General features: G+C 33.8%; 6 protein-coding genes across 6 annotated transcripts; 2 read left to right on the top strand and 4 right to left on the bottom strand.

Moving 5' to 3' along the window:
• Positions 1 to 714: 714 nt before the first annotated feature.
• On the bottom strand, positions 715 to 5,620 carry LOC137827652 (selenoprotein O). Its single transcript, XM_068633870.2, has 8 exons — positions 5,038 to 5,620; positions 4,858 to 4,967; positions 4,476 to 4,532; positions 4,088 to 4,387; positions 3,444 to 3,691; positions 2,522 to 2,828; positions 2,150 to 2,423; positions 715 to 1,325 (listed from the first exon to the last, which is right to left on the bottom strand). Exons 1-8 carry the CDS (start codon positions 5,323 to 5,325, stop codon positions 1,071 to 1,073), a joined length of 1,839 nt encoding a protein of 612 aa, XP_068489971.1. The 5' UTR covers positions 5,326 to 5,620; the 3' UTR covers positions 715 to 1,070.
• Positions 5,621 to 7,111: 1,491 nt separating this feature from the next.
• Positions 7,112 to 11,781, top strand: LOC137827803 (protein EMSY-LIKE 3). Its single transcript, XM_068634130.2, is given in 11 exon segments — positions 7,112 to 7,414; positions 8,206 to 8,423; positions 8,515 to 8,624; positions 8,732 to 8,969; positions 9,099 to 9,287; positions 9,361 to 9,429; positions 10,534 to 10,794; positions 10,906 to 10,974; positions 11,064 to 11,127; positions 11,467 to 11,579; positions 11,581 to 11,781. Coding segments are annotated over 11 exon segments (1,395 nt in total). The 5' UTR covers positions 7,112 to 7,386; the 3' UTR covers positions 11,617 to 11,781.
• A 50-nt stretch (positions 11,782 to 11,831) lies between these two features.
• On the bottom strand, positions 11,832 to 13,694 carry LOC137827805 (alpha/beta-Hydrolases superfamily protein). Its single transcript, XM_068634133.2, has 2 exons — positions 13,194 to 13,694; positions 11,832 to 12,250 (listed from the first exon to the last, which is right to left on the bottom strand). Exons 1-2 carry the CDS (start codon positions 13,540 to 13,542, stop codon positions 11,928 to 11,930), a joined length of 672 nt encoding a protein of 223 aa, XP_068490234.2. The 5' UTR covers positions 13,543 to 13,694; the 3' UTR covers positions 11,832 to 11,927.
• Positions 13,695 to 17,310: 3,616 nt separating this feature from the next.
• On the top strand, positions 17,311 to 19,243 carry LOC137828336 (cytochrome P450 76A1). Its single transcript, XM_068634856.2, has 2 exons — positions 17,311 to 18,419; positions 18,527 to 19,243. The coding sequence occupies exons 1-2, from the start codon at positions 17,493 to 17,495 to the stop codon at positions 19,160 to 19,162; spliced, it is 1,563 nt and encodes a 520-aa protein (XP_068490957.1). The 5' UTR covers positions 17,311 to 17,492; the 3' UTR covers positions 19,163 to 19,243.
• A 158-nt stretch (positions 19,244 to 19,401) lies between these two features.
• On the bottom strand, positions 19,402 to 21,804 carry LOC137828337 (non-structural maintenance of chromosomes element 4 homolog A). Its single transcript, XM_068634857.1, has 7 exons — positions 21,469 to 21,804; positions 21,297 to 21,377; positions 20,972 to 21,194; positions 20,810 to 20,903; positions 20,374 to 20,590; positions 20,194 to 20,285; positions 19,402 to 19,849 (listed from the first exon to the last, which is right to left on the bottom strand). The coding sequence occupies exons 1-7, from the start codon at positions 21,614 to 21,616 to the stop codon at positions 19,592 to 19,594; spliced, it is 1,113 nt and encodes a 370-aa protein (XP_068490958.1). The 5' UTR covers positions 21,617 to 21,804; the 3' UTR covers positions 19,402 to 19,591.
• Positions 21,805 to 23,055: 1,251 nt separating this feature from the next.
• On the bottom strand, positions 23,056 to 24,018 carry LOC137827934 (AP2/ERF and B3 domain-containing transcription factor At1g51120). Its single transcript, XM_068634308.1, has one exon. It carries the CDS (start codon positions 24,016 to 24,018, stop codon positions 23,056 to 23,058), a length of 963 nt encoding a protein of 320 aa, XP_068490409.1.
• Between the last annotated feature and the right edge of the window lie 1,620 nt (positions 24,019 to 25,638).

Below are 25,638 nucleotides of genomic sequence, written 5' to 3'. Positions count from 1 at the left end.
GAATTATATGAAAATATAATTATATGAAAAACCAGTTCTTAATAAATTGAGAACTTAAAAAGCATATTCATCCTAATACAATGATCAAATTTCAATTTTAATATATTACATGTGCTTTAAAACATGATTTAGTGGATTATATAGATTTGTAATTTTAAGAAGCTTTTAGAACATATAATATATATATATATATATAGATATATAATATTATATGCTCGTCTCTTAAATGATAAATGATATATTGAATATCGTATGGGTGAAGCGTAGAATTCAAAAACATATTTATTGTATTTTTGATAATTTTAACACAATTTTAAAAAAAATACTTTAGTTTTTTTCTGAAAATACAAACTTAAAATCTCCATCATGATTACAAAAATAAATAAAGAACAGATCCTTTTAAATAACCATAAAAAACATACTACATACTTTCTGACGCATAAATCTTTATAAATTATATCTACCCAATTTTAAAACATTAAATCATTCTTCAAGATGAAAATTATCATTTCGTTTGTATTTCTTAATTTGAATTATTCTCGTAAGTTGCTTCTTAACCATTTCAGATTATGAACAATGTAACAACGTTGGTGTGAATTTATATTAAATCATAATGTCATATCGTAGTATTTGTTTCTTCTCCCATTTGCTCCATCATCTATACGGAATCCTGTGATTTTTCATAAAGTTAAAGTTTCATCCCAACGCAATGCATTTAATAAAATTAGTTTCCCTTAACACTTATTTTCTCCATCTTTTACAAACAAATTTTCACACTAAAATTACAACCAACCCGCAAACAAACCCTTCCACCAATTATTACATTGGAAACAGCTACTATCGTGATGGAATTGTACATGTTATACAATACTTCGGGACAGTCTTTTGGAAACAATATGAGAAGAAAAAAACAACCATGTAAAAGACTAAATCTATAATACAAACACACTACTTTTTTTTTCCTCTTATTTCCTAGTGTTTGTGTTTTCATTTTCTGTAAATCCTTTTCAGTTTCAGTTTTCACCTATATCTGGTATCAGGAATATTCTCTACCTCAGCATGCAGAGGACTCAAGAAGAACAAGAAAGCATGCATACCCCTGGTCGATATGCCCAAGCTGGGGGCAAGCGAGCATATTTTTCCATTCCTGGTTGTTCATCAAAAGGGCGTTCCATTAGTTTGAGCAACCTATTGACTTCTCCAAAATCACCGATTTCAGCAGCATCAATAGCAGTCTGACAGAGATAGTTCCTCAGTATATATTTAGGATTCACCAGATCCATCGAGGTCTTTCTTTCATCATCCGAAATGCCACTGGTAGACAGCTGCAATACCACAAGTAATGATGTTAGATGACAAAAGCACAAGACATCTTGGCCAACTGATTTGATCGTGCATGAACTATTGCTGCAACTTATGGCATAAGAAGTTCAACTTCTTATCATATCAGCAATTTCCTCGTAGCACTACCCATTCGTGTTTTGTTTTGGTATAACATTACCCATTTGTTCAGTGAGAAGAAAAGGTTCACAGTTACTATGCCCATGATGAGAGTCCCACTTAAACCAAATTTTTAGAAGGTATACACATTTGATGAAAATACTTCAAAAGCCCAATAATATGCAAGTCAAGTCAACTATTAACTGTGTCATTGTTCGTTCTTCTGAAATCTGAATGAAAAAAGTTGCAAATGGGTATGCCTCTAGCAAACAGGTGGCTTAAAGATAAATGGACCATAAATTTCACCAGTATTGATCCAAAATTCTGTCACTTAAAACTTTTAAATGAGCCACGGAGGGTAAGTAATCTAAAAGTCAATTTATGTGATGCAAGTGGAACAAACTAGAACTTTTGAGCACGAGAAAAGAAATCAAAGAACAAATTGTATGGTTCTGCAAATGGATGAGTAACCCAAAAATAGCATAAAGAAGCAAAAAAAAGAGTTCCAGAAGTTCAACATAACTACCTACCAAGCCAGAAAATTGACATAGTTTCAAGAATGGCAGGAGTTATTGAGAAAAGCCATGCATATGCAAACCCAGAGATAGAGAGAAGAAAAGCCACAATCATCGCTCATAATCAGTCTACATAATTTTTTTAACTACAAGTGGGTAACTTAACCCCAAGAAAATACATGAAATAACTGTACCTCGTGTATATATGTTTTCAACCAACTGGTCCATGCTTCCTTACGTTCTTTACCAATATCTAACAATACTGACTTTAGTGGGACTAACAGCTCTTCATCTGGAATGCTTGTGTCTGCTTTAATATTTGAAAGTGTACGGAAGAAGTTTGTGTAATCGACTTTGTCAACAGCCATATTGGTAAGAAGTTTATTAATCAGCTGCTTATTATACTTAGGGAGGCCAAGCTTTTTTGTCATTATAACTTGATAATCATCCATAAATCTTGTTCCATATCTGAAACAAACCAACAATCAGGTGAAACATTCAAAGGCAATTCAATCCTATTTTCTCCTCTGAGGTTAAAAGAAGGATAGCATAAGTGTTACTACTACCTTTCCATGGCATAGTTAGCCTCTTTTTCGTCTATTAAATGAGCAGCTTGTAGTGTTGTTGTGAACTGTGCAATATTCCACAAACCAATGTCAGGCTGGTTTGAAAAACAGTATCTTCGACCTGGAAGATCTGTAGTATTTGGGGTAAATTTAGGATCAAAAGCATCCAAAAACCCAAATGGGCCATAATCTATTGTAAGACCCAAAATACTCATATTATCAGTGTTCAGCACGCCATGAGTGAAACCAACCCCCTGCCATCTAGCAATCAAGGAAGCAGTACGCTCGGCAACCTCCACCACCCACGCTGACCAAAAAAACACCATTAAAAAGAAGGGATACATAGTCAGCATCAAGTTTAATATCAAAATATAATGAAGACAGCACTATAATCCAGAAGAGATGAGCTTAACTTGAAGACTCAAAAAAATCACTAGTTTGGATGTTGGGTTAAACGGTAAAATCAAGTTTCAACTCCTATGGTTATTTTAGTAATATATTAGGTTCTGAAACTCAGGAACTAGTCTATGAAAGGGATTCGCCCCATGTTTGGAAACATCTTTCTTTTTTGGGATTTGTTTAAAGCTCTCGAGAAGCTGACAACAGAAATAAAGGAATTATTTCACCAAAATAAGGTTATTTAAACACGTAGTCTTGTGACTTTTTCCCATAACTTGTCGCTTTGCTGTTTATGTTGCAGCAGCTAGTTTATTTAATCCATAACTTGTCACTTTGCTGTTTATGTTGCAGCAGCTAGTTTATTTAATCCATAACTTGTCACTTTGCTGTTTATGTTGCAGCAGCTAGTTTATTTAACCCGGCTTATGCAATTTAAGCAAAGTACCAAATAACCGCTCAAAAGTGTTTATACATCTTTAAAGTAAAAATGTCACTGCCATTGATCATACAAAAAAAACAATACCTGCATACTTGTTTGAAGTAAGATCTACAACAGAATGATCTTCATCGCCAGTGGAGAAAGATAAGCTTTCACTCTTACTCATGTTTTCAATATGAGGAAAGTGGTGCCTGATAGTATAGTCTGCCAAAACACGAACAAGGCCAAGGTCCTCTTCACCTCTGGAGGCATGTATTTGGTATGACCCAAAACGTAGAAAAGACTGGGCGACCCTGCAAACAATTGCACCAGGTTCTTCCTTTGGATTGCCACTACATGTGCAATAATAACAAGTTATTCATGTAATCAATTTTTAAAATGTACAGGATACACATTCGTAAAGCAAAGTAAAATTCCAGTTATTCATCGCATAAAACTGAAATTCAAGCTAAGCTCAACTACTATGGATGGCATATGACAGTAAAATTTCAAGACCTACCAAAAATGCTAAGATACAGAATATTTTCATTATATGTAAGTTGTATAGAAGAAAAAAGGAATCATTCTGCCCTTAATTCTTTGAACCTTGGCCTTTGAAAAATTAGAACTTGCCAACTTGGTCATCCTCTAATTAAGCAGAGGCTGGGATTTAAAATAATCATAACAAGTTCGAGACATTTTAACAATAGTATACCATAAAGCCATTAGTGAGAGTTCAGCAAGCATACTCGTAGAACATGTCTCGAGTGACAAACTTTCCAGTGGTCACAAGACAGAGTGCACGAGTTGTTGGTATCCCAAGGTGGTGCATTGCTTCACTGCAAAGGAACTCCCTGACGCTACTGCGCAGCACCGCAAGGCCGTCAGCAAAGCGGCTGTAGGGAGTCTTTCCAGCTCCTTTGAGTTGCAGTTCCCACCTTTCAGACTTTGAATTCAGTATCTCCCCTAACGTAATTGCCCTACCATCGCCCAACTGCCCAGCCCACATGCCAAATTGATGCCCTCCATAGCACTGAGCGTAAGGCAACCTGTAAACAAGAGAATCAATCACAGTCACGGCCATTTGTAGCATTATTGACAGACCTAAAAACCCACAGACATAGTCACAGCACTCACGCTCCAACTAAAGGCGATGCTCCAGAGAAGAAAAGGGGGAAATCTGGCCTCTCAAATCTGCAACTCAAAAAACAAAAATGGTTAGTTGGTACACAAGTAAAGCACGTGACTTTGGTGTCCAAAAGAGACCGAAACAAAAAAAAACATAGCGACGAGTGAAAAACCTTAGAAATGGTAATGAATAATCTTCATAAGCGACATAACTATCCGAAATTAGAGGCTAAACCCCAGAACACAAGTGTCTATGATGTTCAGGCAAAGATTTGATCCATGTAATATACAGTGCACGTATGTTTGCAATTGAATGAAAAATTTGAAGATCAACCTAACTAAGAAACATAAACACAGAAGGTATGAATGAGTAAGCAACGAACTGACTCACTCTTTGTGGTCCAAATCGAGTAGGTCGGCAACTGGTCGGGAGAAGGCTACGAGTTGAGGGTCTTCCACCTGAACGGATGGTGATACTTTGGTGTAACAAGCATGCAGCACCTGAAAGGAGAAGCGCACAAATTAGGAATAGGAAATGTGGAAATGGAGAGGGAGGAGAAGGAGGAAGAACCTCGCGGGGAAAGGAATCGGAGCGAGGATCGGCGGGTAATTCTCTGACGAAGGAATGGTCCCATTTGAGATCTTGGAGGTTCAGGCTATGGAGATTGTGATTGCTGAGGCGTTGGGTAACGGAATCGATGGAAGAGTGGTCCATGGAGCGGCATGCAAGCGGGGGGTAGAAATGGAAAAACCTCTTGGTGGCGGTGGCGGTGGCGGTGGGGCGGTGGCGGAGAGAGAGTGGGAAGAGAGATTTGGGAGAGAAGAGGTGGGTGTGGTTGAGTAACAGTGCTCTTCCCATATGATATGAGTGTTTGATGATATGATGTGATTTGGGGTCAATGCCCAGCCCAAAATCCTAACTCTTTTTTCAATTCAAATTAACACTTCTTCTGTTTTTTTTTTTCTTCTCCATCACACACCACAAACCTTTTTTTTTTACATATTATTACATATAAATAAAATAATTATTCTATTTGTCAGCAAGAGTCCACGTACTAATAAAATAAAAGAGGGAAAATAAATAAATAAAAGTTAAATAAAAACATAGAATGAGTGAATAATTTTGTGACAATTATTTATAAGTTCAACCACACACGTTGACACGGATATGTTCATTATTTATAAGTTGAACCGCATAAATTATACGGTCACTGATATGATACGGACAGAAAGATACGTATAATTTTTAAAATATAAAACACAAAAATATGGATATACGAATCTATATATTATATAATTATGAATTATATAAATTGATCATAAAAATTAATATAAGTTGAATCACATAAATTGATACTGATACGATACGGACACAGAGATATGTATAATTTCTAAAATATAAAACACGGACATACGAATCTATATATTATATAATTATGAATTATATAAATTAATCGTAAAAACTAATTTGCACAAGTATATTTTAGTTTTTTTTAACAGATAGATTTTCTCATGACTAATTCAAGAAGATGTGTTAAGTATTTTTATATCACAATAAAAGTTTATACAATAAATTTAAATTTTTAAAAAATTAATATATTTTTTTAAAATAATGTGTTAGAATTGTCATAAATTCAACAAATATATTTTGAATTTGACACTTCACCGATACATATCATACGAGTGTTATACGAGTATCGATATCCGATACATGTATTCGACACAAACACACACCATTTAAGAAACGTGTCAAAACCTCGTAGGAAGGATTTTAGGTTTTCATATTGTGAAATAATTACTCTTCAAATTTAAATATACCGATTGTATTATTTTAATGTCATAGATATGTAATTTTAGTTATTTGTATTTTAATTTGTAATCTCTGATATAATTTTAAATATTTTAATTATATTGTTGATGAATGTCACATCACACGTCAATTGTTTCTAGAGAAGCATTGAAATCACTCCATGACGATAAATCCAATTGATTCAACCATAACTATCAATAATTCAAATTAAGCTCATTTACTTAACGAATTAAATTTTAACTCAACTTCAATTATTTATTTAGTAAGCAGGTTAATTATCCAATTGAATCCCAAAACTGTGTTAAAGTTAATTCAATTCATCCATCCTAATTAATATTCACTAAAAATATTTAAAAACAAAATCGTTAGGTTACTTCATTTGCGTATAATTATCAATAAAAGAGTAAATTATTACGACTCTTTCTTAAAAAAAATTATATTTATGTTTTTTAATTGTTTAAAAAAATGCCATAATTTTGTGAAAAAACAATCATAATTTTAGGAATCTAGGCACATAAGAGTTTGGAATAATAAAAATATTACTCTATTATCATAAATATAAGAATTTAATTTACTTTTTTCGTAAAAAAAAAAAAGAACCATGTTTATTTAATTATCGTAATAATTATCGTTGTTATTCGCTAATGACTTTTATTATCATCTTCAAATATCAGTAACCATCATCATGATCATAATTTACAGCTATTGTTGTCACTATAACAATGTTCATGATCTTATATTATAATAATTATTTTGAATGTTACATTGATACAATTAGCATTAGTATTAACTAATTATCATTACAATTAACATTAGTGTTAATTAGGAGAAGAACATTGGTGAAGCCAGAAATACTTCTATTGTTCCCGAATAAAAATTTACCCAAATATTAAAAAAAAAATCATAAACATCAAAGGTGAAAAGGAAGAGATTGATCGCGTAGATTGGTCTCTGTGTTTCGAATTCAAAATTATCTTCTGCTTCTGGGTTCGAATTAAACTGCGTTTTTTTCAAAATTGTTTGTTTTTCAATCGTTAACAACAGTGAGGAACTCGCGTGCTTGAACAAGTTGATTGGTTGGTTTTATGGTTTTGACGCTTGAGGTTCGGTATGGAATTTGATCTCTCCGATAGCAGTGGTGGGTGATTTCAAAATTTTGTTTTTTTTAGGGTTTTTTTAGGTGGAGTGTGCTGATTGTGTCTTTTCTAGGTGGTCACCAAACCCTATCCTACCTTTATCTACTGGGTTTTTGTTTACGTTGTATTGTAGCATTGTGTTTTTTAAGGTGCAACTTTATATGCAATTTTTTATTTTCATCTGACTCAATATTCAGAATAACTGCAGCTTGCTATATCGGAGAAGGTGTAGGATAGATAGTGGCTAGAATGAGTTTGGAGCTTAGTTTGGGAATTAGAATTTTGATATCTGTTAATAACTTTGACTAGAGATTAAGATATTTTATTCTTTATACGTGTAAACTTTATCTTATATACTGGTTTTACGAGGTTGAGTTAGGATTAAAGTTCATCCTTTGAGTTTGAATTGTTAAGTTGAAATGTAGGAATTATCCACCTTCATGCTAATCTTAGTTTTCATCTTATGCACTGATTGTGATCTCCACTCTTCACTTTTTTACATGTTGTGTCATTTATGTATATCTTAAATCCTTCAATCGAACACATATGTAGTAATTTTCGTATTATCCAAATGTTGTAGAAAGTTATTTCAACTGAGAAGGAGACGGGACAATAATATTTTTTAAAAACACGTACAAGTACAATGTTGTGCTGTTGAATTCAGACATGGTGATAATGATATGATCTATAAATTTTTTCAGATATGAGAATGATACGAGTGAACATTTCAATTGTGTAATGAATAATGACATGAAGGAACATTTTGCTTATTAATTTTCATAATATGAAACAGGAACAGATGATGATCTTCCTCCTTCCCATCAACGGAAAAATAGATTTCATTATCCAGATCATGTTGCTGTAACTGGAAATGGAAGATCAGCAATCATGGGCTCTGGTTCATTTCCTAGGATACACAATGACATGGAAGCACAAATCCATAACATTGAGCAAGAAGCATACACCTCTGTCCTGCGGGCTTTTAAAGCGCAATCCGACGCAGTCACTTGGGTACTTTTGTCTCAATTCATTGGTCTGTCTTTCTACAATGGTGTTTTTTGGATAGTACTGACAATGATTTTGTTGTTCCTGTGTACTTCAGGAAAAAGAAAGTTTAATTACAGAGCTTAGAAAGGAGCTAAGAGTATCAGATGAAGAACACAGAGAACTTCTATCAAGAGTCAATGCTGATGAGATCATTCACAGGATAAGGTCATATTATATTTTGTCATATTCTACTGAGAAGTTTCTGTATACCATCGAGCAAACTGTGGTTTGCTCTGCATTTCAATGTGGGGTGTAACCAGTTGTGCTGTTAGGGAGTGGAGAAAGGGAAATGGGCTCCAATCTGGAACTGTATATACTGCTGAACAAGTTCACAATCACAATACCAGCCCAACCGTTTCGGCATCTCGTAAGAAACAAAAGATGTCTAAATCTGTGGCTTCATTATCCTTGGGTGCACCATCTCCCACAGTTCGTCGACCTATGCAACCATCACCATCCACAATAAAGCATGGACCTCCATCAGGAACACAGACCAAAATGCAAAAAACAGTAAGCCTTTTGGTTTTGGGATATCAAGAAAACAAAATACCGAGTTACACTTCCTCTATGGTCATTGTTTCCCTTGCTCAAATAAAATTAAAAAACATTGATTCGTGCATCTCACTGAAGTCCATACAGTTCCCTTCATCAGGACTTACAAGCCGAAGCCAGGTCACTAATCAGGGGGGGTCTTCTGGTGCTTTTGCAGCAAAAGGACCTGCTGAAGGAGCTTCTTATGATCCTTGTATTGGAAGGAAGGTTTGGACAAGGTGGCCGGAAGACAACCACTTCTATGAAGCTGTTATAACTGATTATAATTCTGCTGAGGTGCGTTTGTAGTATACTATAAAAACTGAGGAAGACAGACATCTTCTGATATTTCTATTTAAATATTTTGTAGGGACGGCATGCTTTGGTCTATGATATGAATTCAGCAAATGAAACATGGGAGTGGGTGGATCTAAAAGAGGTAAAATTCTTGCAATATTAATATGAATTCATGTTCATTATAATAGCATACCATTCATTTAGACCTAGTTTTTTTTTCTTATAAAAGCTTTCATGTTAGGCATTACTATGCAACTTGACATCTCAGCTAGACTGACACCAAAAGTAGACCTATCTTTTGCTTGTCTTTTTCTTTTCTTTGTAAGCAATATTTATCTCCTGAGAAGTGAACTTATAGTTTTCACATATCTTACATTTCCCATGCTAACCATGTGTCTCATAATCTCATTCCTTTGGGGTAGGATGTATCTCGTGAATTTGATGAAATAAACATTTCCATACCCAAAACTAAAATCTAGTGTGTTTTCCGGTTGAAGGGAATGACATTAGTCACTGTCCTTGGTTATCGTGGACCAGCATTTGATTGGTGATTTCCTTTCTAAGTGTTTTTCATTGATGCAAACAAATGGAACTTCCAGTTTGTGTGAGATGATTGTTTTAAAAAACAAAAATCAGGCCACACCTCGCTCCAAAGATACATTGTTACATGCTCAAATTTTGGTTCACTTGTTTATTGGGATCCTAAACTTGATGTTGTAACTGATAACATTGTGATGCATCTTTTGCCTTAGGTTCCTGAGACATGCTAATTTGACAATATTGATACTTCTTTGATTACAGTTTTATTGAGATTTTTTGTAATATAACGAACCCTTCTATTTTCATGAGGGTCACCACCCGGTCGCGGGGATTGGAATAGATGCATGAAGACTTAGGTTGGTCCCGTTGCCACCAGTGTACACCAAAGAAAATGGAATTCTTCTATTTTCATTTGCAAAAGAAAATGCTTTTAGTCTGTCACAATTTGTCACAAAGAAATATAAATAAGCTTGCTCTCTTGATTTATTGATTACATCGATTACTTATTACTTATTACTTTTTTTGTTAATTTTGTGTGCAAAAAATGTATTAGATTTTCTATTGTAGTAAAGAATTTTCCTGTCTCTGCTTATCTATTCATTAATTTTTATCAGTTAGTATTAGGAGTTTGTGTCTGTGATGCTAACTATCAACTCAATCAGTGATGAAATCATAGTTACTGTCTTGTAATTATTCAATATGGCAGATATCTCCAGAAGACATTCGTTGGGAGGGTGAGGATCCTGAAATATCTCGTAAAGGTGGCCAACCTGGTCCGCGTAGAGGATTGAAGAAGTCGGTGTCTCGTGGTGGAGTTACTGGTGGTGGTGGAGTTACTGGTGCTGGAAGAGGTAGGGGAATGACAAAGGTTCAGCCGAAGAAAGATTCGATTTCATCACAAAATGGGAGCAAGAAGAAGCCTACAGATGATATTCAGATACTCCATACAGATAAGGTTATCAAGGAGGTATAAGCATATGCAATAGAAATTTCCAATTTTGTTAGTTAGATTTGGCTACTCTGTATGATGCAAATATTTGGGTCCTTAATATTAACTATCGGAATGGAACCAAAACAGGTTGAAAAGGTTTTTACTGCCAATCCTCCTGATCCCATTGAAATGGAGAAAGCAAAGAAAATGCTAAAAGTGAGTATCAACCATTTTCTTAGTTCCAGCTTTATTTTTTATCTATCTTTAATTTCTACAATGATCATAGCTCTCCTTTTGAAATGTAGGAACATGAACAGGCTCTTGTTAATGCAATTGCCAGGCTCGGAGATGTGTCTGAGGGAGAAAGTGGTAATAACTAAGTAACTAGAAATTTGTCCCTGTATAATTAAAGCTTTCACCACATTCTGTTGTATCCTAATTTTTGAATATTGCTAGTAGACCAGCAAAACGGGTTGGGGAGTGGGGTTTTCTTTATGAACTTTTTTGCCACTTCAGTGGTTAAGTATATGATGATGAAATAGAACTTACAAGGCCTTGAATAAGGGCTCTTTCTTTGTTTTCTGGCTAGCAAATAACTTTCTTGATGAAACACGGCATGTATTATTGACTAACTTATTCCATTTTAGATTAGTGATTACAATAGTCTTTCATACTTTATGTTCCTTCAACTCTCTTGCCTTAAGCCAGATGGAGAACCTCCCTTTTCACGAGGGCAGTCTTTGAATCAGAAAAAACACTGGAAGAAACAACAGCATAATCCAGGTGGTGTTAGAGTACTCGATGGTTCAGATGGCTACACCCCATAAACTACCAAGACAGACCAGTGTTCCATCTTAGCATCTATAGGAAGTTGGCAACATGGCTATCATAGCATACCATGTCTATTATCGTGGATTTCTTTTCTTACCTATTATGTTAAGCACTCTGCACCAGATTTTTTTTTAGTGATATGTAGCTGTAACATGTAAATTACAAATTATGAATGCATGGTTTTTATGCTTACACATTATCTGATTCCTTTGATTTAGAAGGCGGAATAGGGGACACACATGAAGAGTTTAATATGCAGATTTTTAACAAGTCAGATTATGTACATAAATTAGTCCCAATACAGATGCAATTCACAGTCAGCAATCACTTATATGTCTTTACAGTGATGCGATAAACTTAATGATGAGATCCACCATCTCAGCTTCATAACCAGGCCCTTCCATTTGGAAGTGGCCTACACCATCGATCAGATGTGTTTCAACACGTCCTGCTGCAGAATTAAGCTTATTTCTCAGCTGCTTTACGCTTGTGAATCCGTCTTGCGTTCCCATAATGAAGAGTTTTGGCTTCGCTGACTGTAGGATGGCTTTGTGGTGTCGTCCAAAAAGGATTGAGGCAGTCATTCCAAATGGGTAACCTATGCTTACATAGCCAATGACTTTTTCAATCTGATCAACAGCAGACCCTGCTATAGGTGCACCTGCAACAAAAGAAACAACTTAAATATATGGCAATTCGTTCAGACTTCATTGATGCAACCATGCCAGATGGTGCCAATTACTTCATCCCCTAATGCATTCAGTTTGTGAATGAATAGGGGAAACTCTCACAGACAAGAAGCATGTCGATTACCACCACAAGTCTAACTTAGCAACTCATGTAACCTCAAGCACGCATCCTATTCAGTTAAGTATCATTTCAACACAAAAATGGAAAGCAGCTTCTGCAAATGAGTCTGTATCTGAACCAGGAGTAAAAAACATACTGCTCTACAACAGGGTTAGAACCTCAGTAGATAAAGCTACCACTGAACTTTTGAGATCATGTGAACCCTAATCACAAACAGCAAACACTTTCAATAACCAAAATCCAATCCATACAGCTACGAGCTAACCCAACTCCTAGTACAAGAAAATACCACACCGGCAAGCCTTACTCGTAAAAGAGGTACGAATCACGCAATTGATACATTAAGATATAGAAGAAAAAATTATGCTGCTAATATCAGACTAGAGATTAGGACATTTTCAATATGATATCTGAACCATTTTGAATGTATCATAGTAATTATTTGTTGAACTTATAGTCTGGGGTGTTGGAGATTTCATCTATTGACTAGATATTATAACATTTCAAAAAGTACATTTCACTAAGTGAGAGCTTGAGATACAAAGGAAAGTACTTCCAGTTAATTGCTTAAAGCAACAAACACCCTTATGAGTCTTTTCCCTTGAAGCAGAGAAAAGTTGAAAGATTATTAAAAAAGAAGAGAATCTGTGGTAGAAGAAACAACTTTCTCCCACACTAAAATTAGTGGTAGGTGCAAGATGTGTTCCTCCAGAGAGTGGATCGTGTGAAATAGATTGGCATGAGAAAATTGAAACGAATTTGAGAGATCTGATCTGAGAGATGGGAAACAGTACCTGCGGAAGAACCAACCAACAAAATCCTAGGAAGAGAGAAAGTGTTGGAGAGCCAGTTGGAGACAGCAACGACATCCTTAACTTCAGCGAAGCCAGTGAGAGAAGGTCTGCCAGTGGATTTGCCAACACCCCTCATGTCAAAGGTGGCAGAGGTGTAACCATGGAGAGCCAACCCAGAAGCGATTCCTCTCAGGAGACCCTGGCAACCACCCAAAACGGAATATGGGTGCACCAAAACGATCCCCAAATCGCCATTTTCTTCTGTTCGTGGCTTGAACACCCTCGTACGCAGCTTCACTCCGTCGCTGCTTTCCACCGTGAACGACTCCTGCAAGTAGTTGTCTGACATCACAGCCACCACAATGAACACCAAAACCGTTTCCTATCAAACACAAATATGCATCAATGTTATTAATTACTATGCTCTCATCACTGCTTCCAAACCACTTTCACCAACAAAAATAAAGAGAAAAGATGTCTTTTTTATATAATTTTTTATGTGATAAATTTAGATGTAAGCATATATAATAAAGAGTATATTTGTAATTAAATAATATCAAAAGAATAATAATATTTGGGGTTATAATTTGGTTGTGGTGGGTTGTGAATGTTTTCAAAAATAAAATTTTAAATTTGGAAAATGTGTTACAGATTCATTTTTAATTTATTCAAAAGTTAATTTTTTAGTCTTTTTTAAAAGTATATGGAGAGGAAATATCTTTGAAATTTAATTTATATATAAGTTAATATTATTTATTGAATAATTAATTTAAAAATATATATATATTTCTCATTTTTTTTTCTTAAAAATAATTATGAGGAAGTGGTAGGAAGGAAAAACAAATTGGTAGTTGGATTGGTGGTTGGGAGTTGGATGATAGCTTGGGTCACAGTGGGCTGGAGAAACCAATTTTTGCACATTCAAAATTTATGGGCCTTTCTGCCTGCACCTTCATAACTTTTTCTCGCACCCAATGCTCAAGCAAAAGACCATTTTGTCCCTGAAAATGTATATTTTTCTATTTAAGTTTTTTAAATTTAAAACGAGTACACCGGTCTACGAATATATTACAATTATAAAAAAAAATTCTCAAATTTTAGAAAACATGGGTCGGATTGTATAATTTGAAAGATATACAAATTTTAGATTAATTCTTTTTTCCTTTTAAAAAGTATATTTTATATTACAAAATTTGAAAGATGTTCTTAAATTTATAAATACTTTTGAATTTTGTAATCGGAAATATAATCTAAAATATATTTTTCTAAATAAACTCATGAATTTTAAAATTTGAAAGTTATTTTCATTCCAGTTTTATAATCCATAATTCTGTTTGAGTCATTGACTTTGAAATGAAAAACATTAATAAAATAAAGTATACTTTGATATATTAAAAAGTATAGAGTATCACATGAAAGCTATGAAAAAGTATAGAGTATCACATGAAAGAAAGAGCCAAATTTATGCTAGCAAGCACAAAAGAATATTTATGAGTTCTTTTTTGTTTCAACCTTATTTGTAATTTAAAATATTTGCTAATATCAAAAAGAATATTTATTATATGTTCAATCCATATAAAAACTACCACCAAATTATACTATTTTAAATAAATAAAGCAACTTGACATGGACCGTCAACTGAATAGTCAGAATTTTTTTTTGAATATTGTATCACTATTTTATATATAAAAATTATGAAAGAATATTGTCTAAATAATTCTTAAAATAAACATAATATTTAAACTTTTATTTATTTATCGATGATGTACAAAAAATATTTTACTTTGATTAGAGCCAATAATTCAGGATAGTCTGTCAAATGTTGGAATGATTTGTATTAATTATTTCTTTTTTAGTCCAACCTAGTTTGTGACAGATACTAGATCCACGTGCAAATCACTTTTAACGTTATAAAATTAAAAATTATCAAAATTAATTAATTTTGAAGTAACAAATTAGTTTAATCGTCATAGATCAATAAATAGTTTGTTGTTTGCATTGATAAAAAATAAGAGAAGAAAGAAATAGAAATTCATATTTTTAATATTCAAATTAGTAAATAAATAAACAATTATAAATATCAAAATATCGAGACCTCCACCTTATACTGACTTATATAGTTTTATCTTTTAATAAATTATATCATGTATTTTTTATTTTATTTTTGTATCTCTTTAACCTAAGATTAAATTATACTTAAAATTTGTATTATGCATTTGTGATTATATTGAATATATAATAAAAAAATAACCGAATTGTTAGATTTTAATTTTAAATAGTTGTTAATTAATTTATTGATAATGATTTATTTTTAAAATAATTAAGTTATATAATAGGGATTGATACATTAGCTTGACCCACTTTATAATAACTAATTCAACCCATTTCATCTCATCTTAAACATTTCAAATAACTTTATCCACCTAAATTTTAAAATAGTTATCTTTAAAACAAAAGGATAAAACATTTTAATTTTTTATACATTAAAAACAACATAAAACATAAAAAATAAAACTCTACAATTAAAAATGAAATACTTCACATGCATAATGAATTGAAGTATTAAAAAAGTCGCACTACTTCCTCCTCTATCATGCTAAATTTCAAGATTTTTGGAGTTTAACATTACTTTGTCCAAGTTTTTACATAATACATAATAAATTAAAGAAATAGAGTTTTATTTTATTTTTTAATTTTAGCATCACTTGGCAAACAAAATTTAAAATTTTAATTTAACATTACATTTATAATTATGTGAGTTTTTTTTTTTTACGTGAATTAAGGGGAATCCAACTTTTGCTCTAGAGTGCATTTCTTATATTTTAAAAATTCTGTTTCAATTATGTGAGTTTTGTTTAGGTTAATTGAGGAGCAATCAAAGTTCGTATGTATTTCATATATTAGAAATTATATTCTGAAAATTTCAAAATATAGTTTTTACAATATATTTAGCTTAAAAATATATTTTAGATATAACAGATATTTTGTTTATTTTAGGGTTCCAATATGTAGCACATACATTGACATTAACACTAATACGACAAGAATACGAATACGAAAATACTATAATTTCTAAATATATATTATATAATTATGAATTATATAAATTGATAATAAAAATTTATGTACACAAGTATGTTTTATATTATTTTTTGGAGCATAAAAATGTTTTTCATGATTGGTTCAAAATTATTTATTTCTTATTTTATAATTATAATAAAAAATTATACAATAAATTTAAGTTTTTAGAAAATTAATGTATTTTTTCTTTTTAAAATTGTGTTAGAACCGTACCAAAATTGTTAGAAATCCAACAAATACACTTCACTGATACATGTCATACAAGTGTTGGTGTCCGATACGAGTATCCAACACCGACACATCATTTAAAAAGAGTGTCTGAGTTTCATAGATTACAATCTACACACAAAAAATTTATAAAATAACATGAGTATACTAGTTGACAATGTTAAGTGAATTATATTACAATATTTTAAATTTTGTTAGAGATGTTTAAAGATAAGTTTTTGAATAAGAAAAATGTTAAGTGAATTATATTACAATATTTTAAATTTTGTTAGAGATGTTTAAAGATAAGTTTTTGAATAAGAAAATGATATAAATGGATGGGTGTGATATGAAAGGAGGAAAAAAAATATTTGAGTGATAGAATTGATATAAATATTAAAAAATAATATGGTCCTTAACCGCGATTCCCGTACTCGCCGCCAATTAACAAGCTCATCGATTGTTTGATTCATCGTTTTTATACGACCCTCATCACTACTTACGCACTTCTTTCTAAATAAAAAAACAACATCAAATGAACAGTAACACAAACAGGGATTAATTTATACTTGTTTGTACGATAAAACCAATTCCACAACTTTTCATCCACGTCCTCTCATCAATCAGGACAACCTGCATTTCGACAAATGCTATAATCACTTGAATTATTAGTAATTATAAAACTTTATAATCTTTATTTATAGTTTAAAAATTGTTCTCAGTCGGGTGAAAATCGGAAGTTTGAGGTAGTTACAACTTACAATAATAATAATAATTTGTATTCATAGTTTAGAATTTTGTTGATAAACTTTAACTAAGAAACAACATATGGAAATGATATTACCTGGGAGGAACTTGATGGGTACGTGGATACTAAATCCCTGGAAGAGATATTCTCACCAAACAATGACAAAGCAAAAATTGTTTTTTTTTTTTGCCATGGAATGGTGTGTATGTTAGTGGCATGAAGCAATATATAGAAAGCATGTGAAGAGTAACAATGGAACACAGATGAAAAGCAAAGAACATAAAAGTGGGATGGAATACGAGGTTGTGAGTTTGGTGGTGTTAGCCATGTGGGTGTTAGTGATGATGGTGAGGAAGAAGGTGATGGAAGGAAGAGAGCATGGTAAGCTTCCACCAGGACCAAGATGTTGGCCAGTGGTTGGGAACATGTTTCAACTGGGCTGGTCACCACACGAGTCCTTTGCAAAACTGGCTCAGAAACATGGTCCAATCATGACCCTTTGGCTAGGGTCGATGTGCACAGTGGTTATCTCATCGAGCGAAGTGGCTGGTGAGATGTTCAAGAACCATGATGTGGTTCTTGCAGGGAGGAAGATTTATGAGGCCATGAGAGGGGAGAATGGCAGTGAGGGATCCATCGTAACTTCTCAGTACAACTCACACTGGCGCATGCTCCGGCGACTCTGCACCACTGAGTTCTTTGTCACAAGTCGCTTAGACGCCATGCGAGGTGTGCGTGCAAAGTGTATACACCGCATGTTGCAGCTGATAGAAGAAGCTGGTGAATCTGGTACACGTGCTGTTGATGTTGGGAGGTTCTTGTTCTTGATGGATTTTAACCTTATTGGGAACCTCATATTCTCAAAGGATTTGTTGGAGTCTGAAACGGAGAGAGGGGATAGATTTTATTACCATGCACTCAAGGTTATGGAGTATGCTGGGAAGCCCAACATGGCAGATTTTTTGCCAATTCTAAAGTGGTTTGACCCTCAGGGTATAAGGAGGAAGACACAGTTCCATGTCAACCAGGCCTTTGACATTGCAGGGACCTTCATCAACGAAAGGATGGAAAATGGTCACTCTGGATCAAAGGAAATCAAAGATTACCTGGATGTGTTGTTGTCCTTTCGTGGGGATTCTTCCTCTCAGCACTATACCTTTTCTCCAAGAACTATTAATGTCACTATTTTTGTAAGTCCCTCAACTAGGTTTTGCTTCATATAACTACTCTTTGGTTCCATCTTTAAGTAGTTAGTCATATATTGAAGCAGTATTACTGAGAAAGTACTCGGTTGCAGGAAATGTTCACTGCAGGGACAGACACGACAACAAGCACAATCGAATGGGCGATGGCAGAGCTTCTGAACAACCCAAGAACACTGAAGAAAGTGCAGATGGAGTTAAGGAACAAAATAGGGTCCGATAGGAAGATGGAAGAAAAGGACATAGAGAATCTTCCCTACCTCCAAGCAGTGATCAAGGAGACACTGAGACTTCACCCACCTCTTCCTCTTATGGTTCCTCATATGGCTATGGACTCTTTTAACTTCCTTGGCTACAATATTCCCAAAGAGTCACAGATTTTAGTGAATGTTTGGTCAATAGGGAGGGACTGCAAAGTGTGGGATGCTCCCTTGTTGTTCTGGCCTGAAAGATTTCTGGAGCCAAAAACTGTGGTGGATTACAAAGGACGTCATTTTGAGTTTATACCCTTTGGTTCGGGTCGAAGAATGTGCCCAGCCATGCCACTGGCCTCTCGTGTGCTTACCTTGGCATTAGGCTCCCTCTTGCACTCCTTTGATTGGGTTTTGCCAGATGGCCTCAAACCAGAGGAGATGGACATGACTGAGGGGATGGGAATAACGCTAAGGAAAGCCATTCCTTTGAAAGCGATACCTGTGCCTTATAGAGGAGCTACTCTTTCAAATGAATAATAATGTTATGACATCCGTTGTGAATAATGGTAAAATCCGTTTTGAATAAATATAAAGACTGGAGATTAAATTCTGCCTTCACCTCACTCTACCAACGTGAATGAACGTTTCCTGATTAATATGTTTTAGTAGTTTTCCAAATTGACTGGAGCAAGATCATTTGAAACCCAATCACAAACAGCTGGATCTATTATGTTACCCTTTTCACCAACATAATATACTTGTATGCAAAGAAAAAATTTCTGAAGAGTTGCAGATGAAATATAGACAGAAAAGGAAGCTTACAATACATCCAGCTTTCAAAATGCATGGCATCATGGACCTACAAGTATTTACATTCTCTCTATATAACAAAAAAGGTCAGCTTGGCATGCTGAACAAAACATATTCATGTAAATTTGAAGTTGTTCAGACCTAATATGCCATTTCCTAATGAAGTTTACGCTTACACCTACGAATAGCCCCTGCTCTGGGAGCATTTTCTTCGTCACATTCAGGAGATTCTTCTACAACACTTTCCTCCTGCACAACCAGTCCTCGATTCCGTGATAGCTTCCTGATAGGTGTTAAAGCCAAAGCAAGTTGGGAATCATCCCCACCCTTCCTTTCCTGAGGGTCAGCACCAGCACAACACTGATCCCGATGCGGCATCAAGTCTTCCCCTTCGGGCACAGCATCTTTCATAAGCTGTAAACAACGTTGGCAGGGTTATACAGAGGCTTGTAATTTAATGTCCAGGCCTTTAAATGAAAAAGGCATGTGAATTATAGTATTATTTGCCTACAGCATATAATTCAACACTTCATAAAATCAACAACGTACATATATTTTTAATTAACCACCAGTGCTATACAACATACATTGAAACTGTCAGGATTGAAAACCACTCATGACATTATTATCAGTTTTTTCCCTTTTTAAACAATGATGTTGTAACCCTGAATGATTGCAACCCCATAAAAAGTCAATCATAGAATTAAATTTCCAATTGCTCCTTGAATTCCAACCTTACATTCGGGTACCATCCATACCTTCCAATCTTGGTAATCATATCTGAATACAAAATGAGTGTAAGAAACTTCTTTTGATGATACTAAGTTAGCGGCTGGAGCATTTTTAGGACCTGAAAAAGAAGACAGCATAAGTACCCATGGTACAAAAAAGAAAAACGAAACAAGTATTCAGTCGATTGAGGTGGAAACACATCTTACAAACATAGTGCAAACGATTTTCATCCAGACTGATCTCAGCCCGACCATCTTTCACTAGGAATGAAAGAGAAAACAAATTTTCCACGGTCTGAGCAAAAGACTTTCTGTTGATAATTAAATTTTCAAGTCGGACACGTTTTTTCTTCCTCAAGATGTTAAACATAGTTGCCATGTTTATGTCAGTATCAGTTTTTTCCACTGCACCAGCCTCATCAAGCTGCTCGAAACAAACAACAATGAATAAACACCAGTGCACTCACAAACATAAAATACATAGATAAATCAATCTGTTTCACAACAGCCACAAAGTGTCACCAAGGTAAATATGCATGCGCAAAATTTTATTTTCATGCACCGTGAACTTAAAACAAGTAGTAACGACATTGTGAAACAAAGTTTTGTAGGAATGGCCTAGGAATATGAAAAGGGGAGTGACCTGTTCAGGCCTAGTAGTTACGGTTGGGCGAGGATCACGGTGTTTGCGCACTCCGGTTCTTCGTTTTTTGAACTCATTGTCCATGGGCCCAAGCCTATAAAAAAAACAAGATAAGAACAAAGTATTATAGAATTGTGAAAGGAATAGAGGAGAGGAACTGACATGGTAGAAGAGCCATGAACGGAGAGGAAGATTGGGGAAACCGCAAGGCCAAGTTTCTGCCAATCGATTGAGTCTTGGCCTTGGCCATGGCGTATGAGCAAAGAGGAAACGAACTGAGAAGGGGTGACACCCTCGTTCGCCAAAGACCTAACAGATCCAAACAGAGTGCGCGTCAGATCCAACAGCGCCTCTGCATCTGCAACCTGCTCTCTGGGCTTCTCAACTGCAAAATTCCATCCAACCAGACCAATCACTACAAAGTTAAGATTATAACAACGTGAACAAAAACGAGAACAATAGCAAAGGAACAAGTACAGCTACCTACCTTGGTCGTGTAACTTGTCGAACTCGTCCAAAATTGTGTCGAAGTTGTCGGATTCCGTGTTCATCAAATCATCTCGTTTCTCTGGTAGGTGTGTTTAGGGTTAGGTAATTAGGGATAAAAATTGAATTTAGCGTTGTAAATAAATTGAAGAGTGAGTGGTAATGTTGTGTACCGTTGATGAGAGTCTTGAGTTTGAGGAACTGGGAGCGTATGACTCTGCGAGTGGCGGGGTTCTGCTCGCTCGCCGCTTTCTCCTTGGCACCTCCCTCGGCAACGCCATCGGCATCGGCATCAGCATTGCCTCTGCGCGAACGCTTCATTCTGTCAAAACCCAAAACCCTAATTTGGGATTGAAAGGGGTTTTGCTAAAATTTGAAAGCAATTTCAAAAGTGTTTCTTGAACCCTTTACCTTGCCCTTTTAGGATTTGAATTTTAATGAGAGTGGGGAAATTTCAATGACGGTTTACTTTCCCGCTTCAGTCAAAATTGCTTTCTCTTTTTCTTCTTAATTTGCTTATTTTTTTAATTATTATTTATAAAGTATAAAAACATAGTATAAATAATGGTATAGATATTGATACGATATAAATATAAACACGATAATATAAACACAACGGAGATAAACATAAAAGTTAAGTATAATTTCATATAAATCTATATATTATATAATTATAAATTATATAAATTGATAATAAATGTATAAATATATTTTAATTTTTTTAATAGAAAAATATAAAAAAATTATTTTTTATTCTATAATTATAATAACAATTTATATAATAAATTTAAATTTTTAAAAAATTAATATATTTTTTTTCTATTAAATTGTATTAAATTAATAATTTTTTAACTAAAACGTATATCTAAGACGCACAAAAGACGTGTGCGTGCCTGCAATACCAAAAAATAGGAAAAGTAAGCCAAAAACAAAATTGATTCTCTTTACTTCTATTTCATCTCAACAGAACAAACTTCTCTTCACCTACCCAGAAATTGAGCATGTAAAGAACATGTTGTCCCTCTTAATGCATGAATAGTAAAAATACATTTTCAAAATCTCTTAATATGATTCTGTTTGAGAAATTACCTATTAAACTACAATTCAATTGATTATAATCTTTTTCACCCAAATTTAATTTTGTTAATTATATTCAAAGTTTCGCAAGATTATATATATTTCCTTATGCTATTTTTTTAAATATTCGTTAGAATAGACTCGAAATAACTCTTATACAATATCAGAAAGTGAACTTTAAGTCTAACTCAACTTACTGACTCATGAGGTTGAAGTTTGTACACAATTATATACAATGAAAGACTCTAATATCTAGTCGATGTGGATCTACAACATATATTATATAAACTCATTTAATTTTTTTAAAATATTACAAAGTAAATTAGTATAAAGGAGGTTATATAGATGTTAAAAAAATATAAAGAAAAGTTGGTGTTATTTCATAATACTCTAAAATGTGATATAGTTGTTTAGTATTAAGAAGTGTAATTTTAAGTCTAATTTAATATCAAAAAACTGTTTTATAAGGTGAGATTTGCATCAAGTTATAAACACTTCTCACGTTAATGTATGAGACTATATTATTATGGATTGTCCGATAAAGGTCTGCTAGCAGGTGACTTCAACAAATAATTGTTAGGATAGGTTCGAAAGATCTTTGATATCATATTAAGAAGTGATTAAACTTAATTCAAACTTGTAAAATCGGTTTATAAAATGAGATTTGGAGAGTTAAATTAAAACTATTTGATGAAAACACCAAAGAGTCTCAAACCCTTTTGTGCATTCAAATCCTTTTCAATGGTTTCCTCTTTGGTGTCTTCTTCTTCCTCACTGCAAACCAACTCTCCAAAACACTTCAAACCTCTCTCATCATCTGAGTTATAAATTACATCAATCAATCCAAAAGCTTCTCCTTCTCCACCTTTTCTCCAATCCACAGGCTCACACATGAAAAACGCAATGGTATCTTTAGCCTTCAGTTTTTTGTCCTTCACAAACCGATTCCACCCTCTTGTGAACACGTAACTCTGGCTGCTCTTCCAATAGCAGTATCGAAATTTCCACAGTCTCATCAACCTGTCATAGAACGCAACCTCAACGTCAACACTGCCATGTTCTTCATGCCCTTCTGCAATCTCACACACCGGAGGAAAATAGCTCACTGCATGCTTTTTCGGGATCACAAGCCTGTTGAGCTTCCCCACGTCACTTGGTGTCAGCTCCTTCTGAAAAAGCAGGGTGCAGCAGAGCTTCTCCTCCTCATCACCCTTCAAAGTTACGTGCTTTGCAACAACGCCTTGTTGGGTTTTACGAGTGGTGAGAAACGTGGCAAAGTGTGATGCGTAGGTGCCATCTCTGATCATGCTCAGCATTGCTTCTGTGCTGTAATGGCTCTGAAACTCTGGCTCTTGCACCGTTTGATCGTCCCATGGGAAGTTTCTGTGGCTCTCTCCGCTTCTGAGCTTTATGCTGGCGCTGTCATACGCCATTGCAGCTTCTCTTTCGGATTTGAATGTCCCCAACCAGATTCTGTGGTGGTTTGCATATATCTGGGCACCCCAGTTCCCGTTTTGTTGCGGCACCACGCCTTTGAACTTCTGAAACAACGACCCTGCTGCTCTGTTTTCCTCTTGCATGGCGTCAAATGCTGCAGAATTGATTTCCCCACAACAATCTGAATAACTTTCCTTGTTTCTGTTCATTTTTCTTTATCAGCAAGAAAAAATAAATAAGAAACACTTCAGAAACCTTCAACTGAAAACTAAAAATCATAGGGTTGATATCATCCTTGAATCGTGTCCCTTTTGTCAGGAGATAGCAAAATATGTATCTTTTATTGTTATTTCTTTTTTAACTTTGAATTTGAAAGGGATGAGAATACAACAGATAAAGGTGGCAGTGGTTAATTAACAGGGAAAAAATGGTGAGAGGAAGAGAGGCACTTTGTTTCTCAGTTTTGTGATGGCTAAAATTGTGGTAGAAACTAAATTTGGTAGCAGTAACAGCGCAGTTGGAAAAAGGAACAAGTAGATAAAACAAAAATGAAGTTGTGTGTGAAGCAAATCTGAAGTGGCTCAAACCTTAATTTAGTAAAACCAGTAATCTTTTCACCTCATCTACTCTTGCATAATATGGTTTGAATTAGGGAAATGATACTTTCAAAACCCTAAAATTTGTATACAAATTTTTTATACCATGAATTTAGATATAAATATATATAATAAAAAATTAATTTGTAATTAAATAATATAAACAAATTAAAATAATAACATTAAAAGTTGTAATGTGATTGTATAAAAAATTAGGTGATTTCAGATTTTTTTTTAATGTAATTGTATAAAAAATTAGGTCATTTCAGGTTTTCTGTCGTAGTATTGTAGTATTGTAGAATAATAACATTAAAAGTTGTAATGTGATTGCATAGTAATTTCAAGTTTCTGTAGGAGCATTGCAAATTAGTCCAACATATAGTGTTCATCAAAACTATTTAGCTTTGTAGTCATTATGAAGGAACAATCTACAAAAGAGAGGGAGTTTTTTACTCATATATTAGGTTTTTGGATTGACTTTTAGGAAGGTCTATTGAGTTTTAAAATACTATTTAGATCTACAAATGTCTTCAAATTTTAAGACAAATTGTAAAACATTTAAAAAGATAATTTATATAGCAAGAATTTAAATATTTTAAAATATTTTTTGAATTTATAAGATTTAAGAGAATTGTACAAATATTTAAAAAAAAAATCAAAATCACTAGCTAGTCAATGAACACAACAATAAAAAATGATAATATTTGAATAAAAAGGTTAATTTCATTTTTAAAATCTTTTTAAAAACTGGTTATAATTTAAAGTTCTCCTAATCCTTCATGATCAATTGACATTATTTTTTTGTTTTTTTTTTCTATCAGTGTGAACTTTAAATTCAAAGTATGTTATTTTCTGTAATTGAAATGAATATATATATATATATATATATAGAAGTTGTATGCATATTTTTTAAAATAGTAAGGGTAACAAATAGGAATCTATTTTTAAGTAAGGTTATATATAAACTAATCAGTGTATATTTAATGCAGTTTTTTTTGTACCTTGAAGAATGACTCCTAAAAGGTTATGTGGTTTTTTCAGCAAATGCTTCAATTCAATTGGTGTGTTATTTTGTTAAAAGCTAAGCCCTTTGACTGAGTAAATTTAGTTGTATTTTGCTATGTCAACATAAATGGCTGTTAATAATTTGAGTGTGCAGTGCAGTACTGATATTTCTCTGTATACAATCCAACTTTGAACAGTATATTTGAAAATCTCAATTATAGACCAATT

Source organism: Phaseolus vulgaris, chromosome 7, assembly GCF_051622355.1.
Source record: "Phaseolus vulgaris cultivar YP4 chromosome 7, ASM5162235v1, whole genome shotgun sequence".
NCBI classification, from domain to species: domain Eukaryota; kingdom Viridiplantae; phylum Streptophyta; class Magnoliopsida; order Fabales; family Fabaceae; genus Phaseolus; species Phaseolus vulgaris.
Note: the sequence above shows the minus strand (reverse complement) of the source record. Positions and strands in the feature narration are given on the sequence as shown.

What these genes read in the sequence shown, in the direction of transcription:
- LOC137827652 (XM_068633870.2), bottom strand. Translation starts at nt 5,325, where the DNA reads ATGGGAAGAGCACTGTTACTCAACCACACCCACCTCTTCTCTCCCAAA. An exon ending in CCGATTCCTTTCCCCGCGAG is followed by an intron (nt 4,968 to 5,037) that starts GTTCTTCCTCCT and finishes TTCTCCTTTCAG; the next exon opens with GTGCTGCATGCTTGTTACAC. An exon ending in ACTCGAGACATGTTCTACGA is followed by an intron (nt 3,692 to 4,087) that starts GTATGCTTGCTG and finishes TTGCACATGTAG; the next exon opens with TGGCAATCCAAAGGAAGAAC.
- LOC137827934 (XM_068634308.1), bottom strand. Translation starts at nt 24,018, where the DNA reads ATGAACAGAAACAAGGAAAGTTATTCAGATTGTTGTGGGGAAATCAAT.
- LOC137828336 (XM_068634856.2), top strand. Translation starts at nt 17,493, where the DNA reads ATGAAAAGCAAAGAACATAAAAGTGGGATGGAATACGAGGTTGTGAGT. An exon ending in CTATTAATGTCACTATTTTT is followed by an intron (nt 18,420 to 18,526) that starts GTAAGTCCCTCA and finishes ACTCGGTTGCAG; the next exon opens with GAAATGTTCACTGCAGGGAC.
- LOC137828337 (XM_068634857.1), bottom strand. Translation starts at nt 21,616, where the DNA reads ATGAAGCGTTCGCGCAGAGGCAATGCTGATGCCGATGCCGATGGCGTT. An exon ending in GTTCATGGCTCTTCTACCAT is followed by an intron (nt 20,904 to 20,971) that starts GTCAGTTCCTCT and finishes TTTTTTTTATAG; the next exon opens with GCTTGGGCCCATGGACAATG. An exon ending in TAACTACTAGGCCTGAACAG is followed by an intron (nt 20,591 to 20,809) that starts GTCACTCCCCTT and finishes TGTTTCGAGCAG; the next exon opens with CTTGATGAGGCTGGTGCAGT.
- LOC137827805 (XM_068634133.2), bottom strand. Translation starts at nt 13,542, where the DNA reads ATGTCAGACAACTACTTGCAGGAGTCGTTCACGGTGGAAAGCAGCGAC. An exon ending in GTTGGTTGGTTCTTCCGCAG is followed by an intron (nt 12,251 to 13,193) that starts GTACTGTTTCCC and finishes CTTTTGTTGCAG; the next exon opens with GTGCACCTATAGCAGGGTCT.